The sequence below is a fragment of the Aphelocoma coerulescens genome, chromosome 21 (genome assembly GCF_041296385.1).
Source record: "Aphelocoma coerulescens isolate FSJ_1873_10779 chromosome 21, UR_Acoe_1.0, whole genome shotgun sequence".
Taxonomy (NCBI): Eukaryota; Metazoa; Chordata; class Aves; order Passeriformes; family Corvidae; genus Aphelocoma; species Aphelocoma coerulescens.
Window position 1 is genome coordinate 8,645,001 of NC_091034.1, and position 26,596 is coordinate 8,671,596.

The window sequence follows — 26,596 nt, forward strand, 5'->3', positions numbered from 1 at the left end:
CTGTTTTCTCAGATGAGCATCACCTGAAACTTCAAAGCCAAAATGAAAATGTTAGAGGGAAAAAATAAAATTAAACTTCTAATTTTGTTACTTTAAATTTAGTCTCTTCTCCCTTCCCCTGCTTTATCAGTGCTTAACCTCACTTTGAAGCAGACTGAAAAGGAATTAAATCCTAATCTTAGTGAAGTGTTACGTTGCGGTTGTTTTTTGTTGTTGTTGTTGTATGGTTTTCTTTATTTTTTTGTTTTGCTACTTTTACAGCCATATTAATCATCCTCTTCTCCATTGCATTGTGTCACCACTTTTATTTTAGTAGCATTATTTTTGTGTCTTTGGTTCATGACTGACACCTGTTTGACTTCCTTGTCATTTCAAAAGAATTCATTCATCCTTGGAATGGGCATGTGAACCCAAGGAGCAACACTTCCCTTTTGTCATGCAGGACTTGCCCTAGGAATGTTAAACAATAACAGTGATAAATTACAGGAATTAATTGTACATAGTACTAAAGACTAATAAAAAGAACTGTAAGGAGGAAATTAGTTAAACAAATTACTATTGTTTAGGATAATTTAATGTGCATAAATTTATTAAAATTAAATCATTAGAAACTTTAAAGTTAATGACTGGTAAAACTATTGGTTAAAGTTCTGTGCATCTCAGTACTCTTCTGAAACAGCTCACTCAATAAATAAAACCTTCCATATTTTCCCCTTGCTGAGAGCTGTTCTTTAGCTGACCTGTTGAGCTTTTCAACATTTAATGTTTTGCTCAAGCTGATTCCACTGAAGTGTGATGCTTTAAAAACTACTGCAATTCACTGCAGAAACATAAAATAACTTAATAACTTTACTCTGACTTTTAATTAAAATCTGTACAATTAGATTGGTTACCTTACTGCTCCAAAATGGACCCTGCTTGTATATAACTTTAAAAGTTAGTGTGTGGCAGGATCGTCCCCTACGGGGCCTAAATGCTGCTTTTCCTTTTGTAAACTGTAATTTCTAAGTGGTTGCTCTAGAGTAGTGATGTCATGTCTTACTTGTTTCGTTTTTTCGAAGAAATAAATAAAATGCTCCTAAAGAGATTTACCTGTGGAGACTGTCAGTCTTCCACTATCTGTACATTCAGCGAATCTTCCAAGAAACCTAAGTGATGACTTATGGTTTATTGTGGGTTTCTGATTATTCTGCACGCAGTGTTATCAAAGGAATATAGGAGAAAACATTCAGTCAATCTGTTTTTAAGAGTGGTTTTATATGTTCAGTAAAAATTTGAGGCTGTGTGAGCACAGTAGCTCAATTCCTTTTTAATTTATCCCTTCCAACTACCTCATTGTTTATAATCAGTAGTTCCCTAATAGATTCTACCAGCTTGCTAACAGCTCCATTCACAACTGTAGTGCATCTCCAGTTACCTTCCATACAGCCATCCTCTTAAACGGTGTCCTTCCTGTGTCTGTGACTCATTCATGTAAGCCCTGGGTCCCAGTAAGCTCTGACTGAGAGCATTTGGTGGCTGCATTTGGCTTGGCCAGAGCCCTGTGTGGGCAGGATGGACCCGGGACCTCCTGTGTGGGCAGGATGGATCCAGGACCTCCTGTGTGGGCAGGATGGATCCGGGACCTCCTGTGTGGGCAGGATGGATCCAGGACCTCTTGCAGGTCTAAGAGATGGAGTGTCTGAGATCTGACTGTCCCAGGAGCCGAGCAGACACTGCAGTTGGGTTTGGCACACGATTCCTAATGCTGGCTGTGTTTCTCTCCTCCCTGTCACCAGAGCATTCGTGTACCTGAGCAACCTGCTGTACCCAGTGCCCTTGATCCACAGGGTGGCTGTTGTCAGCGAGAAGGGAGAAGTGCGGGGCTTCCTGCGCGTGGCTGTGCAGGCCATAGCAGGTGAGAGACTTCTGCACCTTCAAAAACCAGGCTTACCAATCAAGCCATTCTCCTGATAGTCAAACCTGAATAACTTTCATGTTGCAAAGAACACTTGCTCTCTGTTGCTATTGAAATGATCTCATTCGTTATTTCACCATATGGGCCGAGCATGAATAAGTCTTGAAATAATGTTACTGATCAAAAGGTTTTAAAATTATGATGATGTTGACCACTGAAGTTTATACCTGACAGCTAATGCAACACTGCTTTTTAGGACTGTGGAAGTTTTAACTACTGTCAATAAGTCTGAGAACTAGAACTAAAGCAAAGCTTTTTCTTTCTGGCACCAGTATAAATAATGGAGAAGAGTACATGGTTTGATAATTGTGGTGACCTGCATCAAAGTTAAATGTAGCAAGTTTTAGCTGTGCTCAAACTATCCCTTTAAATAATGCTCAGAAATGTGCTCCTCAGGGGTCTGGCAAGAGCATGTGAAGAAGTTCCTGCACTGATGGTTTTCAGCATGATATAAACAGAAATCAGCAGCAGTTTCCCCCTTCATTGCCTCACGAAAAGTGTGGAGACTTAGAAGCTGCTTTAACACAGTGTTTAATCACCAGGAATTCTTTTCAGAAGAGTAGATATATGGGGTGGTAACAGCCTCATCCAGTGCTGAACTGCCATTGTGTGTGTGCCAGAGTTAACTGCAGTTCACTGCTCAGTCGCTGATGTTTTAGACTTGCTCAGTGTGAGGTGGGCTGTTGGTAGTGCCATGCCTTATCCATGCTGGTGGGGGCACGGATCCTTCCCATAATTTCCACTTTCCAGCAGCGGCCAGCTGCCAGCAGTTCTTGCTTGTTTAGGTAGGGTAACCCTGGAAGCTTCACTCTCCATGGGAACGTATAATGAAACTCAGACTCTGAAGATGTCTAAGACTCACTCTGGCAGGCATTAAAGCAAGTGAATTAAAATCTGGTTTAATGTTTACAAAAGTCTAGTTTGGTTTGGTCTCCTTAGCATCAACTGAATATTTCCAAATAAATACTTTTTTTTATCCATCCAAATGAACAGAATACACCATGGCTAATAGAAATTGAACGGGGGACATACCTTGAAAAAGGGCCGTGGCATTATTTGATCCCTAAGCAAAGCTTTGGCGCACATTCTAAATCTTGGGATTTCTCCTGTGAGCATGCGTTTACTGTGAAAAGAAACCCTGGCATTTAACCAGGCCCTGTTGTTGTTGCTTTCTGTGAAGAGGAAGAGGTGAAATGAGCAGATTGTATGGACAGATCCACCATTAAGACTTCCAGCATGTCCTGGTGGAGCTTTGTTAGTGTTACTGCTGAGTTCATGGCTACAGAATTTTAGATGTTAGTTTACCTCGGTATAATAATCAGAAGTAAATAAATAATGAAAATTAGTCCTAAAGTTGGTTTGCATTCAAAATTCTCTACAGTTAAGTATATTCAGAATGAAACTTCACAGCTTGACTTGTTTTCCCCCACTTGAGTTCCTGATGGACAGGTCTGACATGATCTTTTCCAGCACTTACTCCAACTTGTAACTGGATGACACTTCTGCTTTCCATTTTGGTTTCCATTATAGTGAAAATTTCCATTTGGATAACTCTGCGGGCCTCCCTTCTCCTCCCCATCATTTATTTATCTATCTTCTTTTTTCCCTATTTTTTTTTAGCGGATGAAGAAGCCCCAGATTATGGATCTGGTATTCGACAGTCTGGAACAGCTAAAATTTCATTTGACAATGAGTATTTTGATAAGGTGAGAATTCTTAAAATTGAGTTAGGTATCTTTGAGTGTAGCAGCTTGTGCTTCTACATAAAGAACATGTGTTGTAGGGAAAGAAGGGGATGGCAAACCCAGAAACTGCAGGAGTCTATTACAAGCCACTTCATTTAATCTTTCAGAGTGATTTTTCTTCAGTTGCGATGACTCGGTCTGGACTGTCACTGGAGGAATTAAGAATTGTGGAAGGGCAAGGACAGAATTCAGAGGTTACCACTCCTCCAGAGGAGATCAACAGAATGAATGAGCTGGGTAAGCAAGAAATATGTGGTAGTTTTGGAGAACTTCTGGGAAATTTGGGACACTTTCAGTCAGTCACAGAAAGGAGTTCTGAGTGTCCTTCAAGAATGTGATAGTTAGGGGAGAGGTGTTAGCAATGGGTTGAATATGAGAGATCCTGGACTTATTCATTTGAAGAACTGTGCTGAAAAACTGTTCCCAGGTATTTGGATCTTTTGGGTTTAAAAGGGGAAAAAAAAATGTGTGATGGGACTAAACTGTCTCCTGAAGAAATATTTTAAGAAAAGAGAGGAGAAAAAAAAAGGAAAAAATCATTTCATGTGGGATGTATTTTTTCTCCCTAAGACTTGAAGTCAGCCACTTTGGATGGAAAGATGACTATGGAAGGATTCACTGAGGAAATTGGTGATCACCTGAAGCTGGGCAGTGTGTTTACCTTCCGTGTGACAGTGCTCCAGGCCAGTGGCATTCTGCCCGAATATGCAGATATTTTCTGCCAGTTCAAGTAAGAATTTGTTTTTACTTGCATTAGGTAATTAATGGTTTGATAGAAAGAGCAAAGAATAGTGGGCAGTGGAACTCTGAGAACTTTTTGAATGGGTGGAGGTGTTGTACAGCAGAGAAAAACACCTTATCACTTACTGGAGTTCCTAGTCCGCACTTTCCCTTAAGCAGGTATTAAGGAGCAAAGTTTTGCAGAAAGGAATTAGGAATCAAAGTGGACTCATAAGTTACTAGTTTATAGATATCTTAAGGTTTTAAGCTTTAAATGTGAAAAATTCAATACTAGATTGTACATATGCCCGTTTGAATGAAAGCTGCATGACCCTTGAGGAAATCAGTACTTCTCAAGTGAAGGTGGTCTTAGGCTTGGGTTCTTAAGGAAGAGAATAAAAAGGAATAATAAAGACATAAAACAAGTACAGGAATTATGGTCCCACAAGACTATGGTATTCCTCGCTTTAGGCTGTCTCTCAACTGCTTCTAAAGTTCCAGCAGAATACACTTCTTTTAGGGCTTTAGGATTTCTTTTCAGGGTTGGATTCAGAGCACAGCAGTCTTCATTAAACCATTCTGTGGTGGCTGATTTCTATTTTTTTTTTTAAGCTTTTTACATCGACATGATGAAGCTTTCTCAACAGAACCTCTCAAAAACAATGGCCGAGGGACTCCCCTTGGATTTTACCACGTTCAGAATGTAAGTAAAGCTTTCCATGAGCAGTAACTGCCTGTATCAGCACTGGGAGTTGTGTGTGTCCTTCAAGGCCAGGGGAATTCTTAAGAATAGACAGTAATAGGAGTGATCAGGTGAACGATATAATCCCCACCACAAAGCAAAACACAGAATGATTCTTTGTGGCAAATTTAACTCTTCTTTTTCACCTCTACTTCCTGCCATTGAATTCTGTGTTTCCTTTCCAGGATGTTCAATGAAAACAGTCTAGAATTCAGGAAATAAAATATATGTGTGAATAGTGGTGCTCATGATCTCAGATGAACTGGATATATCTATTTTTATGAACTGTGTAATCCTTTGGTTACACGCAGCCTCCTCTTCTTCTACTTGAAATGCCTGATACTGAGGCTTTAATTTTCTCCTTTATCAAAGAGTAGAACTAGTGCCTAAACCAAAAGGGAATGCAGTTGCTTTTACTGTGACTGACACTAAGTGATATGAAAAATACAGACTCCTAAAAGAGATTTCCTTTTTTGAATGTCTCATTTTCTTTCCTCACTTTTGAAATAGATTGCTGTGGAAGTTACAGAATCATTTGTGGAGTACATCAAAACAAAGCCTATTGTCTTTGAAGTCTTTGGACATTATCAGCAGCATCCTCTCCACCTGCAAGGACAGGATCTCAACAGGTATTGGTCACTAGCCTGGCATAAAGGCACTTGGGGATCATGCTCAGGTTATGCAGTTTTTTGTACTCCTGAAATTGTACACCACACCCTCACAAGCAGAATTCCTGGTGGAGGTAAAAGTGCTGGCTGAGGCGTGTTTACCCAGTGTAGTGACCGATGGAATTGTTCTGCTGTCTCAAACATGGGAGGCTGTTCTGCCAGTCCACCCTGCAAACACCTTGGTGATTGGAGCACTGCACTGGGAATACTGGAAACTCCAGCAGTGGTTTGTGAGCTCTGGGAAAACCTCAACAGTGCTCCTAGGATTGGTTAAGTTAGAATAGCAAAAGAGCGTAGGTTAGTCTGAGAAGTGTGCTGAGCCCCCTTGTTTTCCTGACAGGTGATATTTACCTGTCTTCATAGAATTGTGAAGATACTTTTAGAGACAAAAATAGGTGTGTATACAAAGGTGCATGTGTGTGCACTTGTGTATATTTCTTATGTTTAACTGCCTCTGTATTGATAACTCTTCATTTCTCTGTAGCCCTCCACAGCCTTCTCGAAGATTCTTTCCTCCCCCTATGCCGCTGTCAAAGCCAGGTGAGAACGGCTCTCTAATTCTGTACCTCACAGGTCTGCTACTAAAAATGGAGGTTGTAGCGTATTCCTGAGGTATCCAGGACACCAAGAAATGTAAATGGAGTGAGTGGTACAAGGGGCACTGAATCTGTCTTTGCTGACTCTCTGCCCTCTTTATGTGCTTTATTTTTATTTCTTCTCAACCTCCTCTGCAGGAAGTGCTGCTTGGTTCATTAGAGGGTAGAATGCCATTCCTGAGGTGTTGACTATACTCCATGAGATCTGGCTATGGCTCTTCCTGTACTTACTGAGCACTTGACTTTAAATTTGCTTATTCATTAATTGCTTTATCTTTTTGCTTTCTCACGTTCTCTTTTAGTGAGCTAGTCTTGTTGCAATGATCCTTGGTTTTCTTTGCTTAATTTGAATAATGCATGCTGAACTCTTTTGTGATTTTTTTTTTTCCATTTCACCTTTAATTTCCTCCTTCTCCATCTTTCTCTCACCTGCATGTTTCTACCATCCTTTTTTTGTGTGTGTTCCATTCCCCCTGCAGACCATGAAAGGAAGATTGAGTTGATTAGGTACCTTATGTCTGGCTATGTAAACGTGCATGTGCTGAACACACTCTCCGAGCATGCCAACGTGCTTGCCTCCTCTGCTGTGGCTGCTTTCCAGGATGGAGCTGACCAGCTGCCACCTTTTCTCTTTCTGCCTGTTCCCAGTTGTCAGAGTGAGAGGGCTCCTAAAAGAGATGGTTAGTAGCCACACTTGGTCTGTGATAGATGTAGAAGTAGTTCCAAAATGTGCTTCAAAATTCCTTTTTCCTTCATCATGTAGTATTCTTAGGAGTAGAAGCTGCCATGCTTGTGGTCATGGAAGGATGATGCTGTGCTTAAATTTAGGGCTCTTTTAGAGAGAACCACAGAGACAGTCTGTAGACTCCAGTGTGCTGGGAGTCAGAGGTTTTTGTGTGTCACTGCCTCTGTTCCCTGAAACTTCCAGGACCTCTGATTTTCTCTGTGTTCTGCATAGTTTTGTGACACTGGGATGAGAAATGCATATGAAAACACAGGCAGGTATAGAGGAAACATTCTGCTGTGTTCTGTATAGGTTTCCTTTTCACTCATCTTCCTTCTGCCACTAACAGTGCTATTCCTCACTTCCATTTGTATTCTGTTTTATTTAACTCAAAAAAAAGTCATGCTTGTTATTAATTGTACCAGAGCAAGTCTGTGAGAACGTCTAGAACCAAACTTTCATGTTTAGTTAAATGTGTCTTTCTGTTGTTTTTCTCTTCTGGTGCTTTTGAGTCTCTCTGCTTAGCAGTAAACTTGAGTTACTTGTGTGTTTGATGTTCCTTTGGCTGTAGTGAGTTCATGTGCAACTGCATGAGGTGACTGGGGGTAAGAGAGTTACTACCCCGAGTAATGTATGGGAAGGTAAAGCCTCAAGCTTGCTACCTCACAGGATGGAGCTGCGCTGTGAATAACTGACTGCTGTAAAATCTGTCCCTCTGAGGCAGCTGCTATTTTACCTAGAAAAGAAACAGAACTCAAAAGAGAACATTCAGGCACGCCTGTAAGGACCTGTTTTAACTGGGGGCTGTTATGTCCTTCCAGTGCATGGGAAATTGAGTCATGGTGGAAGCTGAAGGATACACAGAGGTGTCAAGGTGGGAGAACCTAAAGAACACCTGAGCAAGGAAGATTGGGGCTTGAGAGGTGGAAGGGGGAATAATTATTTGGCTTAATAAAAGCAGTGGGGTTAGTATGTAGAAGGAGAAAAAAATTGGAAAATCAGTTGCAGAGTTACAAAAGTCCATCAGAGTATACAGAACTAGGCTTTTAAAATGTTCCCATTTACAAAAAGGTAATGAGTGAACAGATGAGAGAAGGCATGTAATAACTAAAACGTATGATGTGTGAGGGAGTATCAGGTTATTTCTAGAATTTAAGCAGTCTCTTTTATTTTTTCTTAACATGGTTTATCACTACATTTGTGTGAAAGGAATCAGAGAGGATCTGGCTGGTAATAATCACTAATACCAAGAGATAAGGAGCCCAGAAACATACTTTGGCAGGATTAAGGCTCTGGAATAAGTCTTGTTCTGCCTTTTTAAATACACAATATCTTGACCAAGTGGTGCAGGAGTCTGGCAGTTTGTAAAATGAAGAAGTGAAGACTGAAGTTTTTAGTTCTTTTCCTCTTCTGTGGGGAAGATGAAATGTACTTTATGGGTGAGTAATGCTGCAGATGAACAGACCTCAGCAATTCTAAATCACAAACTGTTAAGCCATAAAGCAACTGATGCACATTTGAGGAAACTTCTCTGTGGATCTAGAGGGACTGTGTATTTTTCCAGACTCTTTGGATGCACTTTTGTTTCATTATTTAACTTTCAGGTTTTTTTTAAAATTAATTCTAGTAACCTAGATTTAAAAAACAACTCTTACAGAAATAATGATTGCTGTAAGCAACATAATTTTCATGGCAAAAGCTGTGGTCTGCCTATGTACATAGAATATGTAGGATCTCTGAAATGGCATGTTCCTGTGAGCTCTGAGTAAGCTTTACTTGTTCAGTCTTTGTAAACCACTCTTTTTTTCTTCTTTCTTTTTTTTCTTTCTTTAAGTGCCAGCTACAAAGCTGAATACTGTGAGCAAGCCCAGTTTGGGCCAGAGTGTGAGCAAATACGACCTCCTTGTGTGGTTTGAGATCAGTGAACTGGAGCCAACAGGAGAGTAAGTCCTGTATTAATATGTGTTTCAAGAGCAGCGGTTTATGAGATTTTTGGGGTTTTTTTTCCCTGTGTTCTGTTCAGACCAGGTTGATGTTTAGCAGTTGTCATGTGTGGGGGCTGGCTGGTTTGTAGTGATGGGGGGTCAAATCTGCTGGCAATAGTTTTCCCCATTGGAAAGGACCAAATCTGCTGGCAATAGTTTTCCCCATTGGAAAGCATTCTTTCACGCTTGGAGGGGTCTTTCTACTGTGAAATTCCAGGCACAGAGGCTGAGGAGGCACCGGGAAAACTTCCCTTGCGTAGGCCATGAGTTTGGATTCTTTGGGACACTGGAGACTTTATGCTCCAGAAGTCACATAGCAGACCCTGGTTTGTGTTCATCTCTGCTACAGAGGTTTTCCCCTGACAGGTTTTTAGGGGTTATATTGAGAAGTGAGTTCCACAGAGTTTTCCACTAATACTGCAAGTACAGTGTATGATACTTCCATGTTTCACTGATCCTGTAGTGCCAGAAGGAGCCTGTTGGGAGAGTAGGTAGAAGGACACACTCTTACATCTTCAGCTGCTACAAGGAGAGGAACCTGCTGGCAGCAGAAGCTGCTGTGCTGGCACATCTTTCCTGCCTGTTGATTCACTGTCTCACACAGGTACATCCCTGCTATTGTGGATCACACCGGGGGCCTGCCCTGCCAGGGGACCTTTCTGCTTCACCAGGTACTGATGAAAGCTGTGGAACAGCAAGTGTTATCTCTGCAGGGAGGGAGGGGATGCTGCTGACTGGGGTTTGCATCTCCTTTCCCACACAGCTGTGCAGTGACAGTGCTAGGGTGAGAATCTCTCAGTCTGTGCTTAGTCTGTTAGCTTTGGGCTACGAGGAGATTGCTTGGCCGCCAGGATATTGCTGTTCCTGTTGCTTATCAGTGGGCATCCCACTCACAAAAGATGAACGCCTTTTAAAAAGCAGGAATTTGTGCCTTCAGTGTTCTCCAACATCTCTAAGGATACACAAAGTTTGTGTAGACTCAACTTCCATTTGCTCTCTCACTGCTTGGGGTTATGACACATAATCTATGAAGTGGCCGTATCTCAGTGCGTCTTAAATGCCTCTTATAGTCTTTAATAATAATTTGTCTTTAGCTAGATTATAAAGATGATCCTAGTTAAATATGGTATATAGGTTTAAAGTTATATTTTTCCTACTCTGCCTTTGTGGAGTGAGGAGGGGAAAGCATTTAATTTCTTTTGCATATGAGAATATAACATCCCTTGGAAGTGAATGTTAGGGCCCTGAAACAAAGAGGTGCTTGTTCAGTTACAGGCTCCTTTAAATGGTATTATTTGCTTCACTTTTGCGGTATAAGTGCAAAATAGACGATGTGTGAATACTTCACCAGTGTTTTTGTTTCTGAACTCTACCAGGGAATCCAGCGGAGAATCACAGTCACCATTATCCATGAGAAGGGCAGTGAGCTGCACTGGAAAGATGTACGAGAGCTGGTGGTTGGTGAGTAAATGGTTTTGCATCTTGCTCTGTAAGGAAGAAAAACTATTGCTGGTAATTTCTCTTTGTATCAGATTCTGTCATTTTAATGAGCATTGCCTGTGAGAGGAGGATTTTGAAAAAGATCCAGAGGAAAAATTTAAGTTTTGCAACTTCCGCTTAGAGCTGCTTGTTAATCACGTTGTCTGAAATGATATTTGGGAAAACAAATTCCTTTTGTGTTGCAGTTTGAATTTTAATTGATTCCTCCTCCTCCCCTTTTCAGGGCGTATAAGAAATAAAGCAGAGGTAGATGAAGCTGCTGTGGATGCCATTCTGTCTTTGAATATTATCTCTGCAAAATACCTGAAATCCTCTCACAGCTCCAACAGGTAAGTGAAGGAAGTGAGCATTCCAGTAGGAATCTGAAATTTGTTTGACCAAACTTTTAAACTGACATCAAGGTTTGGTGCTAGAATACAGCACTGAAGTACAAGGACAATTTTGGGAGATATATTTATAGATGTGTGCATATTATTCCTGAAGCGAGCATGTGACAGTTTAAGTTGGAGCCACACTTTGTAAATTCAACTTCATAATTTGTGGATTTATGCGGATGTATGACAAGTTGAGTCCAGCTCCATGTCCCTGCAGTCTGGCAGCAGCAGGGCCCCTGGCTGAGGGGATTGTGGCTCTGTATGTCCCTCACTGCTATAAAGCTCAGACTCCACATGGTTCTGCTTCAGTGTCTGCAACCAAGTGCAGCGAGGCAGAGGCAGAGGAGGGCATTGGGCACAGCCTCTCCCTGCTCTGACAGCAGTCACTTAACTGCTCTCTGGCTCTGTTCAGCTGGTGCAAAGCAGGAGTATCCCTGGAATGGGGCTCTGAACGGCTGTTTCCAGAGGGGAGGAAGGTTTGAGTCCATCTCTGCTGCACCTGCTGAATGCCGGAGGTGGGATCCTTCCAAGCTCTGGAGTTCTTCCTTCTCTGTTAGAGGCCTGGACTTTGAAACACCTGTGGCATTAAAGGTAGATTTGAGGTGCTGCTCCTGCCTATGGGATGCCTCTCTGCCGCCTGGTGTCTGTAAAGGCAGGCAGGGACAGAGGGATTGGCAGTTAGTATCTTCCGCTGAGAAGCGTGTATTTTAGTGTGTTTGAATTAATGGATCAATATAACTGGAAAATAGGGAGACTGTTGCTGGTTTCCTGTCTGATACTATTGGATTTGCAGTTGGAAAGCTCTGTGCTTTCTGTTCTGTTCCAATAAATTCCTCTATATCTCTGTAGTTTCCTATAAGGTGGGCAGCTTGGGTGAAGGATGAGTGTGATGAAGCTGTTGGCCATTTCATCCCAAAATGCCGAGGTTTAAGTTGTGGCATGAGTGCATGGTGGAATGGGATTGAGGCCCCGGTAAAGGATATGTCTTATGTTTGCTTGTTGTCTGCAGACTTGTTTGCTGCTTTCCTGTGGGGTTTTTCACTTTGTTTTGTTTTTTAAGTCCACTTGTTCTGTTCCTCTCAGCTGTTGCTTTTCTGTTCTGCTTTTGGCTGCACTAACTGAAGCTCTTTCTATGTTTTTACAGGCTCTTTCTTGATAAGGATATGCCTAGGTATTTTTTGTTTGCTTCCTTTGTACATAAAGATTCTTGAAAATAGAATACTTTATGTCCCATTTGTGTTGCTGCCACTTCCCTCTTAGCTTTTACTGAATTCTGTTAGCATACCTCTTAGCTCTTCCAGAAGTAGTCTTCCTCTTCCTTTGTGTCAGAGGGTTATTCAGGTACAGTTCAGTGGGGGACTTGTGAAGGTGAGCTTCCCTTCACATGTGAGACTAAGAGAATTTCCTTTGTGCAGTCTTTCTGATTCTCCTAATCTGCCATCAAATATAGACCCTTTTTGTAGTCCTTGCTATTTTCTTCCCTTGTTCTGTATCAAAGAACTAAATTTGGAATTTCTCACTGTCTCTGACTCTGTAATGCTGCTTGTTTGAAGTACCAAGCCAAGGGTCTGAATGATGAGGTTACTTGAATTGCACTGATCAAATAGCAGTGGCTGCCATGTGACTGCTATTCAGCCACTGTTCTGGGGCTGGATTTGCATCTGAAATTTAACCATATGGTTGCACTCCTTGGTTTACCAGCTGGCAGGGGAGCCAGATGTGCAGTAGCTGCTCAGGCTGGATTCCTGTTTCACCTTCCCAATGGGATCACAGCCAGGCACAGTGGCTGTACAGTCTGGGGCACTTTGTTTTCTGTGCTCTGCCTCTGGAAAAGAGAAGACAGAGTCTTCAGTGCTCCCAGTTCACCACCTATCACTAATGCTAAGATCCACTTAAGGAACAGTTTTAACTACATATTTAACCTGTCTCTCCTGTGTTCCATGCTTTGTGTGTTCCAAGCTCCCTTTTCCTCCATGTGCTGTTGGCTGTGCTGAAAGGAGTTTGCACACTTCTGGTTTTTGTCTCCCTCTATTAACTACTGTAGCAAGTTCTGGTTTGGACAGGCAAAGCTGTGTATATTTACCTTCCTGGCTAGAAAAGATCCACTAAAATAACTGCCTCAAAGCTGTGCTTGACTTCATCTTGGTGTTTGTCCAAACATCATTTTACTGAAGAGGGTGGTAGTATTTCTGCACTGAGGAACATTTACACCTGTGTTCTCTCTCCATGAGGAGAAATCTTGTTTGGCAAAGGGTTCAGAGCTGATGCCGAGGCTACATAGAGTGGTTTTTCCATCTGTGAACAGACAGGTTTTACTTTCTCTTCCACGCTGAGAGTAGATCTGGAATTTGCTAGAAGTTTTGCAAGCAAAAAATTGCTTGCTGCCATAACTAAATCATGATGAAAGTTTAAAATGTAAGGACTCAATGCAGATATGTAAAGGCTTAGAGGACAACTGTGCTCTTTGCCTAATCTAACTCAAGGGAGGATTAGTACTTTACAGTGCTTCACAGTGTTTTTAAAGCTACCAATTACTTGGCCTTTAGATTATGTTTCTCTGTTATTTTTAATAGAAACAACTTATTTAGAAGTAGTTTCCTAAATATGGTTCTTCAGATACAAACAGTATCTAGCAGTGTTCTCACTTGACTGCTGGTCATGGTGCCTTTATGTATTAGCGTGGAATTGTGTAATTGGTATCAGAAAAAGGGGATTCTTGGGAGCTCTATTTGAGATTGAACTCTTTGTTTCTGACATGTCTGCTGTTTCATGTTTCTTTTTGCTTTGCTTTGTATTTTGTTATTTCTTCTACCCCCACCCTGCTGTTTGTCCTTAGTCTTTAGTTTCATCTTCTATTTTTCCGAGTTGGGAATTAGTACAGAAATTCTTCAGAGATGAAACTTATTTCAAAAAAATAATATACATTAAGTACTTTCTTGCTTTTAGTACCACATCATTTGGACTCAAAATGGGATAAAAAGTAGCAAGGGGATAAAAAGTATAGAGGTGATGAAGAATTAATACCTTCTGTTTCTGTTACCAGTGTGGAAAGGTGTGCTGCGTTCCTGAATAGGGGCATAGCTCTTCTTTCCAAAGGGACCTTCCTGAAATCAGTCGCTGCCTGTGAGAAAGGAGAAAGCTCATTTCCCCAAGCCCCAGCTAGAGAGGGGAGAGTGTAATGATGCCTTTAGATGTGGTGATTTAGCTGTGCTGTGTGTGATGCTGTCTCTCACTTTTTGGTTGAACCTTCTGGATTGCTGGGGTAGACCTGTGGAAGCTTTTAGCTCCTCTCTTTCCTTGTACCAGACTGAAGAAATGTCTTACAGAAGTTTCTGTTAGATCTCAAAGTTTTCACTTGAAGCAAATAGGACATAGAAAGAAATATTTATACTTGAATATAGGACTTAACCCTACCTAAGAATTGTCCTGATTAGCTGTCAGAAGCTGCTGGTTTTATAGGATTAATACTTAGAGGGATCTCTTCTGTTGCTATATGTTAATCCTAAAATACGGTGTGGAATGAGTGTTGCTTATAAAAAAGAATCTTCCCATGTACTTTTAAGGTCTAGCTGGGCTGAACTGCACCTGAAGCGATAGAAATTAATTTTCTCTGTTTAGAAACAGTTGTTTAGTGCTGACTTCCCTGTAGTGCTATGACAGCTTTTGTTTTCTGCATTCCCTCTTTTCCCTTTTGGATGAATCTTTTTCGTAGCAGGCAATGGTCTCTTATGCCACACTGTTTGAGGTAGAAGTAAATGATCTTGGAAATAAAGAGAAGGTTTTTGCTTCAAGTATTTGTTATCCACGTCACTGGAGGATGATGTCAGGGAAGAGATGCTTTACACTGAGTGATGAGAAGGCTGCAGAGGAACTCTTACTATTGAGCTTTTACTGTACTTTTTTCCAGAACTTTCTACCGATTTGAGGCAGTTTGGGATAGTTCCTTGCACAACTCCCTCCTCCTCAATCGAGTGACACCGTATGGAGAGAAGATCTACATGACCCTTTCTGCTTACCTGGAGGTGAGACACTAGTGCTTTCCTTCTGGCTCTAAACTATTTGAGGCAGGACAGAGTGTATGCAAGAGAAATAGATTCAAAATTATTTGAATCTTGAAGCCAGTAAAAGTATTTATTCATTTTCTGAGAACAGGGTGGAAAAAATGTACTCACAGTTAACCTCTTGATGTCAAGGTATTACTGCCTTGCAGCACAAGAGAAACTGGTGATCTTATCTTTCTGAGCCTTGCTTTATCTATCTTTGTATCTGAAAATCCACTGAAATCAGTGAACATTGCTGTGTAGGTACTGGTGTTACAAACAGTGGCTTAGCTCTTGGCTTTGTGTGCAAGACACTTGTTTTGTGTAGTAAAATTATTTCACTCATCAGATGCATCAAGAAATTTGACAGCTGTCTTTCACAGATACACATATGAAAACCCTTCACCAAAGAACCAAACAAGAACAAATTTCAAAAGCTGTCCCACTAAGAGCAGGAGTGTAACTTGGCACAGTTGGCTGCAGCTGTTCATTCATTCATTGCTGCTGTTCCTCTTAGCTTGACCACTGCATCCAGCCTGCTGTTATCACAAAGGATGTTTGTATGGTGTTTTACTCCCGAGATGCCAAGATCTCCCCACCACGGTCCCTGCGCAACCTCTTCGGCAGCAGCTACTCCAAATCTCCAGACTCGTAAGTTCAGTTAGAATTTTGGTGTTGATGTTTTCGATCAGTATTTGTGTTTTCTCTTAGAGGATGCAGTTTAGTTTTCTTTATTTTTTCCTTGAAACTCTACCTACTCTGTCTGGTTTTGAACGTTCTTTCTTGATTTATTTCAGTGAAACTCCGATAGTTTCTCTCTTTACTGACTTCTTTTCCAGACTGACAGTTGGGAAGAGGGATCCTTTTTTCAAGCTTGCACATAGATGACCTTGATCCTGAGCTGGAATTTACTGCAGCACCTGCTCTCCAAGTCCAGGGCAGGGTGGGGGGGAACATGGGGAAATGCCATTTTTGGGAATCTTGCAGTCTGTCCTGGCTGTTCTGTGCAAGAGTAGAATTGAGATCTAATTTTAACTAAAAACTATGCTTAAAATTCTACTTTGGGAACCACTGAGCTAAAGCTGAAGCACTTTATTTCTGAAGATAATAAATAGTGTGTTTTTATTTCTTCTGCTTTCCTGTGAACAGCAATCGAGTAACTGGGATCTATGAACTGAGTTTGTGCAAAATGGCAGACACAGGAAGTCCAGGTAAGCAGTGACTGGGTGTTCCACTGATAAATATGAAATACTGCAGAAAATTTCTCAGGCAGAATGGAGTAAACTTTTCTGTCCTGATCAGAAGCAGTTCCTGTGTTTCATAGGAGCAATGGAATGTTGCTATTCCATAAAACACTTACTCAGGCTTTTACTTTAGACTCAGGTCTGTATTTACCATTGGTGAACAAGAATTCATGGGAAGCTCGACGTTTTCTGACGTGGGTAACTCAGGACACTGAGCACATGTACCTGAGTCTTAGACTTAGGGGCATAATCTGTGGCTCATAACTAACAGTTGAGACTGGGTTTTGCAGCAGTAGAGCTTTTTCTTGTCTTTTGAAGATGTTGCTGATTTCTGATGCAAGCTTCACCACTTGGAAGGAATGTAGTTCATGGTGTATCTGTGTATTTTTCTTCTAAGATGTAAAACTCAAGTTCTTGTGTTGAATTAGACTGAGCAGGAGTTTGGATTATATCTTGCTCAATAGAAAATATCTGAATGAAGTAAGAAATCTGGACTAAATCAAGTATCTTTGGTTGTGTATTTGCAGTTAATGAAATCCTTGTGTTGTGTATTTCCAGCCAAACAGCAGAAGTGCTGGTTCTTTGCAAATGGCTGATTGTTTCTTAGTGACACCCCTCTGGTTATGTTTTTAATACATCTCGTGTTGTTTTTTACTGCTCAGGAATGCAGAGGAGGAGGAGGAAAGTCCTAGATACTTCTGTGGCATATGTGAGGGGAGAAGAGAACCTGGCAGGTTGGAGGCCCAGAGGTGACAGCCTCATTCTAGAGCATCAGTGGGAACTGGAGAAACTGGAGCTGCTGCATGAGGTGAGTAAAGAGATCAAAGTCCAGGTTCAAATAAATTCTCCCAGAGAGAAGATACAAAGTGTGCGTCTGGCTGCTGAGTAGAGACTTCAGCTCAGAATCTCAGTGTATTCAACAAAGGCAAATTCAATTTCCAGTGCCACTGTAAACTCCCTTCCCTGGGGAAAATTACTGGTATGAATAGTAAAGGTTCCTAAGAATTCAGTGTCTGTAAAATAGGCACCTTCCTGGAGCCGACGATACTGATTCCTTTTCTTACTAGGTGGAAAAAACCCGACATTTCCTTCTGCTTCGTGAGAAGCTTGGTGACAGCATCCCCAAGTCCCTGAGTGACTCGTTGTCTCCCAGTCTGAGCAGTGGAACCCTCAGCACCTCCACCAGCATTTCCTCTCAGATTTCGACCACAACCTTCGAGAGCGCGGTGACGCCCAGCGAGAGCAGCGGCTACGACTCCGCGGACATCGAGAGCCTGGTGGATCGGGAGAAGGAGCTGGCCACCAAGGTATGGCATGGGGCAACCATCCTGCTGACCGCTGGGGTGCCAGAGGGGGGATTACAGGTCAATAATCCCCTATGACGAACTTCTCAGATAGCTTGGTGAATATCCAGTATTGTGAGAGTTTCATTTTAACATCTTGGTTAGTGAGATAAGCCACTCTCACCAGCCAGTGCTGCTGGGTAGGTTTGGGCTGTGGCTGTATCTCATTCCCCTGTGTTAGTGGTTCAGTAAAAACTTCCTAATTTTGTCAAGTGAAGCAATTATTCCCCTCTTCTGTAATTTTTCAGAGCAGTTTAGAATTTGTTTTTTCTTTCATGAGCTGCCAAGTGTGTCTTGGCAAATTACTTCTGTTCAAATTTCTATGAAAATCTAAATATAAAATTCTCCTCTGTGTCTCATTTGTTTCCCCTCACCTTCCCCTTTAGTGTCTGCAGCTCCTTACTCATACCTTCAATCGGGAATTCAACCAGGTGTACAACAGCATCAGCGATTGTAAGGTAAATATTTCATGTGATATGATACACTCTATTGGTAGTACAATAGCAGTATTTTTGTGGTCGTGGAGTCTGCTGATACTATGAAAAGATAAACCACTTTATATTAATTTTATTATTTTTTTATTTTCAGTCCATTGGAAGCATTTGGCTATTCAGCATCAGGTTCCTTAGGCTACGGCAGGAATTGGAAATAGTAGTACAGTTTCCAGTTCATTAGCAGGCTCTTACTGTCTTTCCCTACATACACTTTCCCTATGTAAAAGGATAAATCGACTCTTAAAAATTCTGCCTGTAGGCAAAGGGAATACCCAGTTTCTAACTGGATGATATTGTATCCATTGAGGAAGTCAGAGTGTGAATAATCAGAAGTGTAGGACATTGATAATAACAAGCTGTGTCTGCATAAGTGGTGCTGTATTTCTACCCCCAGATGGGTTTGTGGTGGTTTGTGCTAAAATTTGCCTACTGAGTAGGGGAATGGCTGATGGAAATGCCTTTCTGTTATCTGAGCCTTCCCTGCTGAAAGCCATGTTCAGCCAGGAGTGAACATCAGCTACAAACCAACCCCTGTAATGCTTTCCCTGTGTTTGTGCTTGCAGCTCTCGGATATTTCTCCAATTGGGCGGGACCCGTCCGTGTCCAGTTTCAGCAGTGCAACCCTCACCCCTTCATCTACCTGCCCTTCTCTGGTGGATTCCAGGTGCAATTCAGTTGATCAGAAGTAAGTGTAACTTATTAAAAGGAAAACATCACTTTTCAGTGCTTCACAGATTTCTTTGCTGTTTTCTGGGGTTTTTTTCCTCTTTCCTCTTTTCTTCCTTTCCTTACTTTCAGATACTTCTCTGTACAGCCCCCTTGCCTTACTTCTCCAGTCACTCTGCACAATTCTTTCTCCCCATTTTGTTCTTTTGAAGTGTTTTTTTTTCCCTTTGTGTTAGGGGAACAGTCAGATGCTTGTCGTTCCAGTGACCAGTGCATCTATTCTGTGCAGAGTCCACAAGTTTTTTCAGAGGTCTGTTGAAAAGGTCTACTAATAACGGCCAGAATAAACCAGTTTGGCCATTAATCTTTGTATATCTTTCTCAGCTGTATCTATACAAGATATTTTTGATTAAATTGGGAGTACCGATGTAGTGAAAGGCATAGTTTGTACCTTCTCAGTTGAACATCCCTGAGGGGAGGAGTGCTGAGGAAGTAGTACATTTTGCATCAAACAGTAGTAGGAAGTATGTCTGTGTTCTGATTATGTTTGGGAGAAATGGGAGAAGTGGGAGAAGTGGGAGAAATGAGGTACAAGTAGCGGGGAAACAACTTGTTTTCTTCCACAGATATCAAGGGAAAATGCTATTTAATATTGTACAAAAGGATCCCAGTGTCTTAAATCTGGGCTGGAGAACAGAACTTCAAGCTGGCCTTTAGATAGAGTTTAAATTCCATTGTCACATTCACTTGCTTTGTTGCAATTTACTTTTTTTTAATCTACTTTTTTTAAAGGACACCAGAAGCAAATTCCCGTGCCTCCAGTCCCTGTCATGATGTGGAACAGTTCCAGATAATTCCTGCGATAGAAACTTCCTATCTTGCCAGAGCTGGAAAGAACGAGTTCCTAAACCTCGTTCCTGATATTGAGGAAATCAGACCAGGGTAAGTTTTTTATTGTTGTGTGATCGTGGCTTCCTGAGAACCATCCCAAGGGCTTTCTGAAATTTGTAGGTTCTGTGTCCTCATTCCCACGAGGAGGGAAAATTAACAGCGGGATAGCAGAGCTGCAGAGTCCTCTATGATGGACTAGGGAAGGTTTTGTTGATATTTGATCTTTGCAGCATTCGTTCCCTGCATCTACTTAATGAACGGGATTTCCAGTGACTCAAATATGATGTTTGTTATCATCAAATCGTGGCTGAAGTTCACTGAAAGAGATTTCTGGGGACCTTCTTTCTGTCAGACTTCTGCATAGTTGTTGAAAACACAATTCAGCTAGTTATAGAAGAACTTTATCAGAATACTGTTGCAGACAAAACATATTAAAGACCAAGTGTCTTACACAGTGTTTTGCAGTTAGTTGGGATACTCAGGGGAAAATCAATTTCTGTTTTAATGTGTGTTTGTTTTTTCCAGCTCTGTGGTGTCAAAGAAAGGATACCTTCACTTCAAGGAGCCACTCTCCAGCTCCTGGGCCAAGCACTTTGTGGTGGTTCGCCGTCCCTATGTTTTTATTTACAACAGTGACAAAGATCCTGTAGAAAGAGGAGTCATAAACTTATCCACAGCTCAGGTGGAATACAGTGAGGATCAACAGGCAATGGTAAAGGTCAGTCTGAGAGCTGTTGTTTATTTATCCATAAAGCAAGAACATTCCAAGTAGCAGTGCATCCATACCCTCAGGTGTGTCATCTCTGGTCCGAGGAAAATGGATCTGATTCTTGGAGGCATTGAGGATCCTGCCCACAAAGTTCCCAGTTTCTTCAGAGTTTCTTATGGTTTTGGACACAGTTGTACCAGAGAGTGACCCTGACTGCTATCCCACATCAGACTGGCTTTTAGTAGCGTGTGTTGGTACCATCACCCTGCGTGTTGGGTTTTTGCAGCTTGCTTTGTATATTTTTTTGGGCTTGTGTGTTTTGTTTGTTTTAAAACAGGACCCCACAAAACAACACACACAAACATCCTGCAAGGAATCAAATGAACTTTACTGGTCCATCTCAGCAGCTCTTAAAGCCACACTCAGGAGTTAAAACTATATTTTGTAGAAGATAATGACTAATAATATCCTGGAAATCACCAGTGAAACATAAATGAAAGACCTTAGGTCTTGTGGATTTTAGGGATGTGATGGAGCAGAGAGGAAATGTGCATCAGCTTCTGTGCCTGTAGACTTTGTATTTTAAATTGTCCTTTATGTTCCAGACGCCCAACACGTTTGGTGTGTGCACAAAGCACCGTGGAGTCCTGCTCCAGGCCATCAATGACAAGGACATGAATGACTGGTTATATGCCTTCAATCCTCTCCTTGCTGGCACAATTCGGTAAGAGGCAGCTCCTGCGCAGCCAGGGCTGTGAAGGGAGATGGTCAAACCAGGAGGCAGATGGTTGGTTACAGATTTTAATCTTGTTCTGAGGAATTTGACAAGATGTGGGAACTGGAGGAGGGAGTAGGGTAGGCAAAAAAACCCCTCAAACAATCAGAAAACAAACCAGCCCTGTATTTCAGGAGCTGCAGGGGCTGTTGTTTTGGCTTGAGATGTTCTGAACAGCCATTTTCAGTTTGAACATGTGTGGGATGCTACATTTGGAGGCCACAAGATGCTTTCCTTGTATTTCCATTTTACAAATTTATAAAGTTTCTTACTTCCTCTGTGCTGGACTCTTTTTAGGTTCTTGATTATGAGCTAAAGCAGAAATTACATTCCCTTTTTTATAACTTCTCTGGCAGCCTTTCCATTATCGCAGACGGCCCCTGCATACATTTTACTTTCTTCACATATGGAGTAAACTAGAACTGTACCAAAGGATTTAAAAAAAAAAAAAAAAGGTGGACAAATTGCAGGGAGGGAGGAAAAATAAACTTTCAGAATTCACCAACTACTTTTTCACTTTTTTTTTGGTACAGGTCAAAACTGGCTCGAAGACGCACGGGCCAGATGAAGTACTGAGTCCATGTAATGTTCTCATCTGTTCTCCCAACTCACCTCCCGATGGATAGTGTTACCTCTCATTTTCTCTTTGTGATTCTTGATGGTTTCTCTTGTATGTAATCCTGTGGCTTAACATCCCCTACCTTCCCTGCTCCTTCAGCACATTTTCTAGGTATTCTAACCCTACCTTGTTTCTTTTCACCTGTACCAGAATTGTACTAGTAGCATGTGGCCAAACAAAAAGAGAAAGAAAAAAAAAATCAAAAAAATTGAGTGATTATGCACGACTCTAAAAAGAAAAAAATTTTTTTTTTCTTATAACAATTGTTTTCCCATTTCAGCTGACCTTTTGGTGTCTGTCCCACTGTCCGTTGTCTGTCTAGACTGCTACAGGGTTTTCATTCAATTTGTGACTTGGCAGTAGCCATTGGTTCCCTCAGGGCAAAGTTCCAATGCCAGGGAAAGATAAATTCTTTAATGGAGACATTACCCAGCCAGGAACTGCAATAGCTCCTCAGGCTTTCTGGATCCAGCCTCTAAGTTAAACTCTGTTGAAAGCTGATATTGGACAAATCTATCTGGGCAGACTGGATTTTGGACTTTGTGCAAATTTCTGAGTTTCCAGGGTCCAGCAGGCAAAGGCATGAGTTGGAAAAAGATAGGGAACAAACCAGGAGTGGCTGGCTAGAACAATCTGCCTTTAAACTCTTGCTGTGGGGGGTTGCAGGTGAATAGTGCTTGGCTTTCACTCTTTCCCAGAAGAGTTTCCATCAACATTCACTCCTCAGCCTCTGAACTGAGCTGAGCAGACTGTGCTGATATGAGGGGAAATAGACCACAGACTGAAATATTAGATAAAATCCCCAAAATTTCAGATGCTCAAGCCTTGTATTTGACAGATGGAGAGTGTTAAATGGAAATGAAAGTGCAGTTGGTCCCTGGATCACCATGGAGGGCAGATCTCCTCTTTCTGCTTTTAGTCCTGACTTCCAAGTTCTGCAGGAACAGTTCTCACCTCTCTGGGAAGAGGTTTGGGGCTCCCATGGCTGTGTCAGTCTGGTAGCTCTGTGGCATCATTCCAAAGGGCCCTTTAGTGCATCCCTTACCTGTAATGCTCCCATGTCACCCCACCTGCCCATGGGAGCATCCAAGGTCCATGGAACACTTCCTAGACCTAGCACTTGCGGTGTTCTCCAGGGAGCTGCAGGATGCTTTCAATTCCTTTTGAAATAACTGCTGAGTGTCTCCTAATATCCCTGCTACAATTCTCATCAGCTAAACCCCACCGTACTCAGAGTTAATCCTTCCTGGGGAATAGAGCAAGTGGATTCTGGTCCTGGTCAGTGGAATGGCATAATTGGCTTGTTGGACATCAGCTGGGTGGTGTCAGTTCTTGACCTACAAGTGTAAGTTCTCCTTGTGGCCAAAGCTTGCCCCAAGAAAGAAAAGCAGAATGAATTTCCTTTTTGGGGCAGTGAACTCCTCTCCCTTGGTCAGGTGTTCAGGGAGGTTGGGGATGTGTGTGTGTCCTTTACTGTGTTCCTGCTGTGTTAACCTTTCTCGCTGTACCTTGGGCACTGATAGGGCTGGCTGTGATGCTGGGGAATGTAAAGGGATTTCATCTGGACGGGCCTCTCAAGGGAGAGGTAAAAGGGTTTGCTCCACTCTTGCAGTAAGCACATTAGGCACAGCTCAAGAAGGTCATTTGGATTCAGGTCACGCATCAGCTGGTCATGCCATGCTCTGGGAGTTCTGTGGCCAAGTGTACGTGGGACTGGAATCTGTTGAGAGAGATTTTTGCTTCATGGGGTTTTCATCAAAGTGCAGTGCATAATGAGACCTTCTAACAGCATGGAAGGCAAAGGAGCAGGGAGATGGAGTCTGACACTTGCTAGGACATATCTTTACATATCTCGAGGTAGTTCTCAAGCTAAGTCATATGCTCATGCTGTCTCTGTGGTCCTCAGATTTATTTCAGAACTGGAAGCCAGAGTGAGGGAGCATCCTGGGAACCCAGGAACATGATAGGGATGTGGTTTTTTTGTCTTTTTTTTTCCTTCTGTTTTTGTCTTGTTTAACTGTGTGTGACTCTTAATACAGTGATGATATTCCTTTGTTATGCAATGATGATAAAGCACCTCCAGTGTGTGGATAAAACTGCTTGTCCTGCAGGAGGGCTCCTCACACTGCAGCTAAGCTGATCTCAAGAATTAGGTTAATTCTAAGCATTAAGTTATTGCTGCCATCACCACTGTTTATAATGACAGTGGAACCTGTTTGAGGAGGCAGAGTGATTGAGGTGGTGGTAGGTTGTGACACACTGAGAGCATTTTAACTTTTATCTGTTTCTTTTTTTTAACTAGAAGAAAACTAGTTTTCTAAGTCTTTGCTATGGATAAGCCAGAGGATGAACCAAGTGGATATAGGCATTGCACAGAATCATGATTAAGGGATCTTCCTTTAAAAGCAGGAAGAGACAGATGCTTATTTTATACAGAGCTTGAAGTGTTACAGTTGTGTTGCACGAATGTTACTCTTCTTTCTAAAAACTCCGAGCAGCTTCTGGTGACTTGAGGTCTGAGTGGATAACAGATCATCAGAAGACCAAAACTCTGCTTTTAAGCATCAGCATCTCTTAAAGCTGCATAATCTGTGACAAACTAGGTCCTTGTTGTGTAAAGTTCAAATGGGCATTACTGTTTTCAGGTCTGACGTAAAAGCAGACAAAGTTTTTCTGCAATTACTGAATGCTGCTTTGAGACATTTGGATTTCCCTACTTAAAACTGGACTGAAACCAATCCAAGTTTTCTTTAAAGAGATAACAAACCAAACAAATAAACAAAAAGTGAATTTCCATTCACTTCAAAGCTTAGCCCAACATGTTAGAAATTTCTTTTTGGAAACAGAATGAGGAAGGAAAAATATATTAAGTTGCCTTCTCCTGACACTCCAAAGCCCACTCTTGGTTACCTGCTCTGTGTGTGTGGAGTCCCAGAGTCAGACAGCTCTTGGGACTCAGCCTCTGGAGACGAGGTATTGTGCTGTGGGCCTGCCAGCCCGTGAGGACACACACTAGGAGGGAGCTTGGTGGGCATTCCCTGGGGAGAACAAGTGTCAAACTGTGCTGTAATTGGGCTTTTATGTTCCTCGCCAAAAGGAAGGAGAAAATGATCCTTTTTGTCCATTGAAAATCATGTTGGATCTTCCTGGGTATTTTAAAATTAAGCTAAACCTCCTACACTGTATTTTAGAAATGCACTTTAAGTACCTTTTTAAAGAAGATTCCTGTATTCTGGGAATACAGAAGAGAAGGGAGTACTATTTCCAGAGAGTATGATTTCTAGACTGCCGAGAAAAGGGTTTTTTGGTCAATGTCTAATAGTCCTTATTACTGATTAGCAAGGTATTTCAAAGTAAAGACTTTACTTTTTGCTGCTTGTTATCTAATTTACAGGGATTTAATTTTATGTAATGTATATTTATACATCTGTAATTAATTGCACATTAGATAAGAAAGAGGATTAGCTTCGGTCTAACACCCACTGGTACTAAGCAGCCGCCTAATAACTGCCTGTGCACATGCATCTGCCTGGTACTCCTGCACACCTGAGTTGGTGCTGGTTTGTGCTGTGGTGGGTGTTTTTGCCGAAGATGCAGCTGTTGACCTGCTGCTGGGAGGAGGAAGGATCCTGCTGCTGCTCGGGAAGGGTTTGCTGAATGTCCCTACAAATGGGTCTGACGTGTGCGTTGCATCTCTCTGTTGTAGTTACTAACCCCAGTCTGTGGTCTGGCTGTAGTGTCTGTAGCAGGATGTATTAACTTCGCGCTTCCTTGTTTAAAAACATCAGCTGTTCAAGAACAGGACTGACTTTTTTGTTCAGAAGGCCATTTATGTGTTCTGTGTATTTGAAATCAAAACTAGTCCAACACTAACCAGATGGTTGTGTCCAATGTTATTGGGAACAGGATTTAAGTTGCTGGGATCAGCTGAGTATTCAGAAAACTGGTGTGGAGCTCCTAAGTCTTCAATTCTTAATGTTGCCAAGTGAATGGGCTGCCCCTGAGCAGTGCTGAATTCCTCTTGCTTGCCTGGAAACCAGGGACTGGAAGCAGAGGCAGTCTTGAATGATCAGCACTTCCCAGGATCAGGTCTTAATTTTCCACTCTGCTTGTTCATACTTCATGTGCAGTTGGTTATGGCTCCCGAATTTGGACATTAGACATGGCGTTCACTGAAACACATCCCTTGGAAATGCGGTCCCCGTGTCCCTGTTAATCTCTCTGTACACAAGGTATACAAGGTATATGCTGTATAAGTGGCCTTCTCGAACAAATCTCTTTGCAAACTGATTTCATCCCAGCGAAGGAGTGTATCAGCAACACTGTACATTAATTTCAGGTTTTCATTTTCTTATTTTATTTTGTAAATATATCCGATATTTGGAGCTTGAGTATACAAAATGTAAATATAGTTCATGTATTTGTACTAATTCTGATCCATTTGCTGTATAGCCTTAGGTGTGCAATGCAGATATCTAACTGTGTATGGTAACCTTGCACCACTGAATTGTTAGTGAACGAGGTGAAACAATAAAGGTACAACCAGTGCATTAGCAGATAGAATGTGTGCCCCTTTCATTATGATTTAATTACTTGTGTCTTATGTCGATTACTTGTTTTTAAAACCTGTCCTGAACAAGCTGATGCTTTCAGGAAAACAAATTTATCTCGACTGTTCTTGAGAAAGAAGGGGAAGGGAGGCCCTGCTTATCCTCCCTCATCCTTTCCCCTCTGGTATGTTATGCAGCATTTCTAAATGTTTTTTGGATGCTTTCAAATGATTATTTTGCTTGAAAAATAAATT

The 26,596-nt window shown here is 41.7% G+C and overlaps 1 protein-coding gene across 5 annotated transcripts in view; it reads left to right on the forward strand.

Moving 5' to 3' along the window:
* Positions 1–26,355, forward strand: part of KIF1B (kinesin family member 1B) — an 83,085-nt gene extending 56,730 nt beyond the window's left edge. For all 5 annotated transcript variants that reach the window (XM_069035151.1, XM_069035154.1, XM_069035152.1 and 2 more), the window contains 22 exons: positions 1,779–1,897; positions 3,578–3,663; positions 3,810–3,939; positions 4,273–4,432; positions 5,035–5,125; positions 5,675–5,793; positions 6,317–6,372; positions 8,987–9,095; positions 9,742–9,808; positions 10,514–10,598; positions 10,861–10,966; positions 14,919–15,033; positions 15,569–15,702; positions 16,201–16,262; positions 16,958–17,103; positions 17,363–17,602; positions 18,025–18,096; positions 18,696–18,817; positions 19,591–19,740; positions 20,215–20,407; positions 21,004–21,122; positions 21,707–26,355. In XM_069035151.1, coding sequence (XP_068891252.1) covers positions 1,779–1,897; positions 3,578–3,663; positions 3,810–3,939; positions 4,273–4,432; positions 5,035–5,125; positions 5,675–5,793; positions 6,317–6,372; positions 8,987–9,095; positions 9,742–9,808; positions 10,514–10,598; positions 10,861–10,966; positions 14,919–15,033; positions 15,569–15,702; positions 16,201–16,262; positions 16,958–17,103; positions 17,363–17,602; positions 18,025–18,096; positions 18,696–18,817; positions 19,591–19,740; positions 20,215–20,407; positions 21,004–21,122; positions 21,707–21,749 — 2,524 coding nt within the window. In that variant the 3' untranslated portion in view covers positions 21,750–26,355. The remainder of the gene's footprint in view (positions 1–1,778; positions 1,898–3,577; positions 3,664–3,809; positions 3,940–4,272; positions 4,433–5,034; positions 5,126–5,674; positions 5,794–6,316; positions 6,373–8,986; positions 9,096–9,741; positions 9,809–10,513; positions 10,599–10,860; positions 10,967–14,918; positions 15,034–15,568; positions 15,703–16,200; positions 16,263–16,957; positions 17,104–17,362; positions 17,603–18,024; positions 18,097–18,695; positions 18,818–19,590; positions 19,741–20,214; positions 20,408–21,003; positions 21,123–21,706) is intronic.
* The last annotated feature ends 241 nt before the right edge of the window (positions 26,356–26,596 follow it).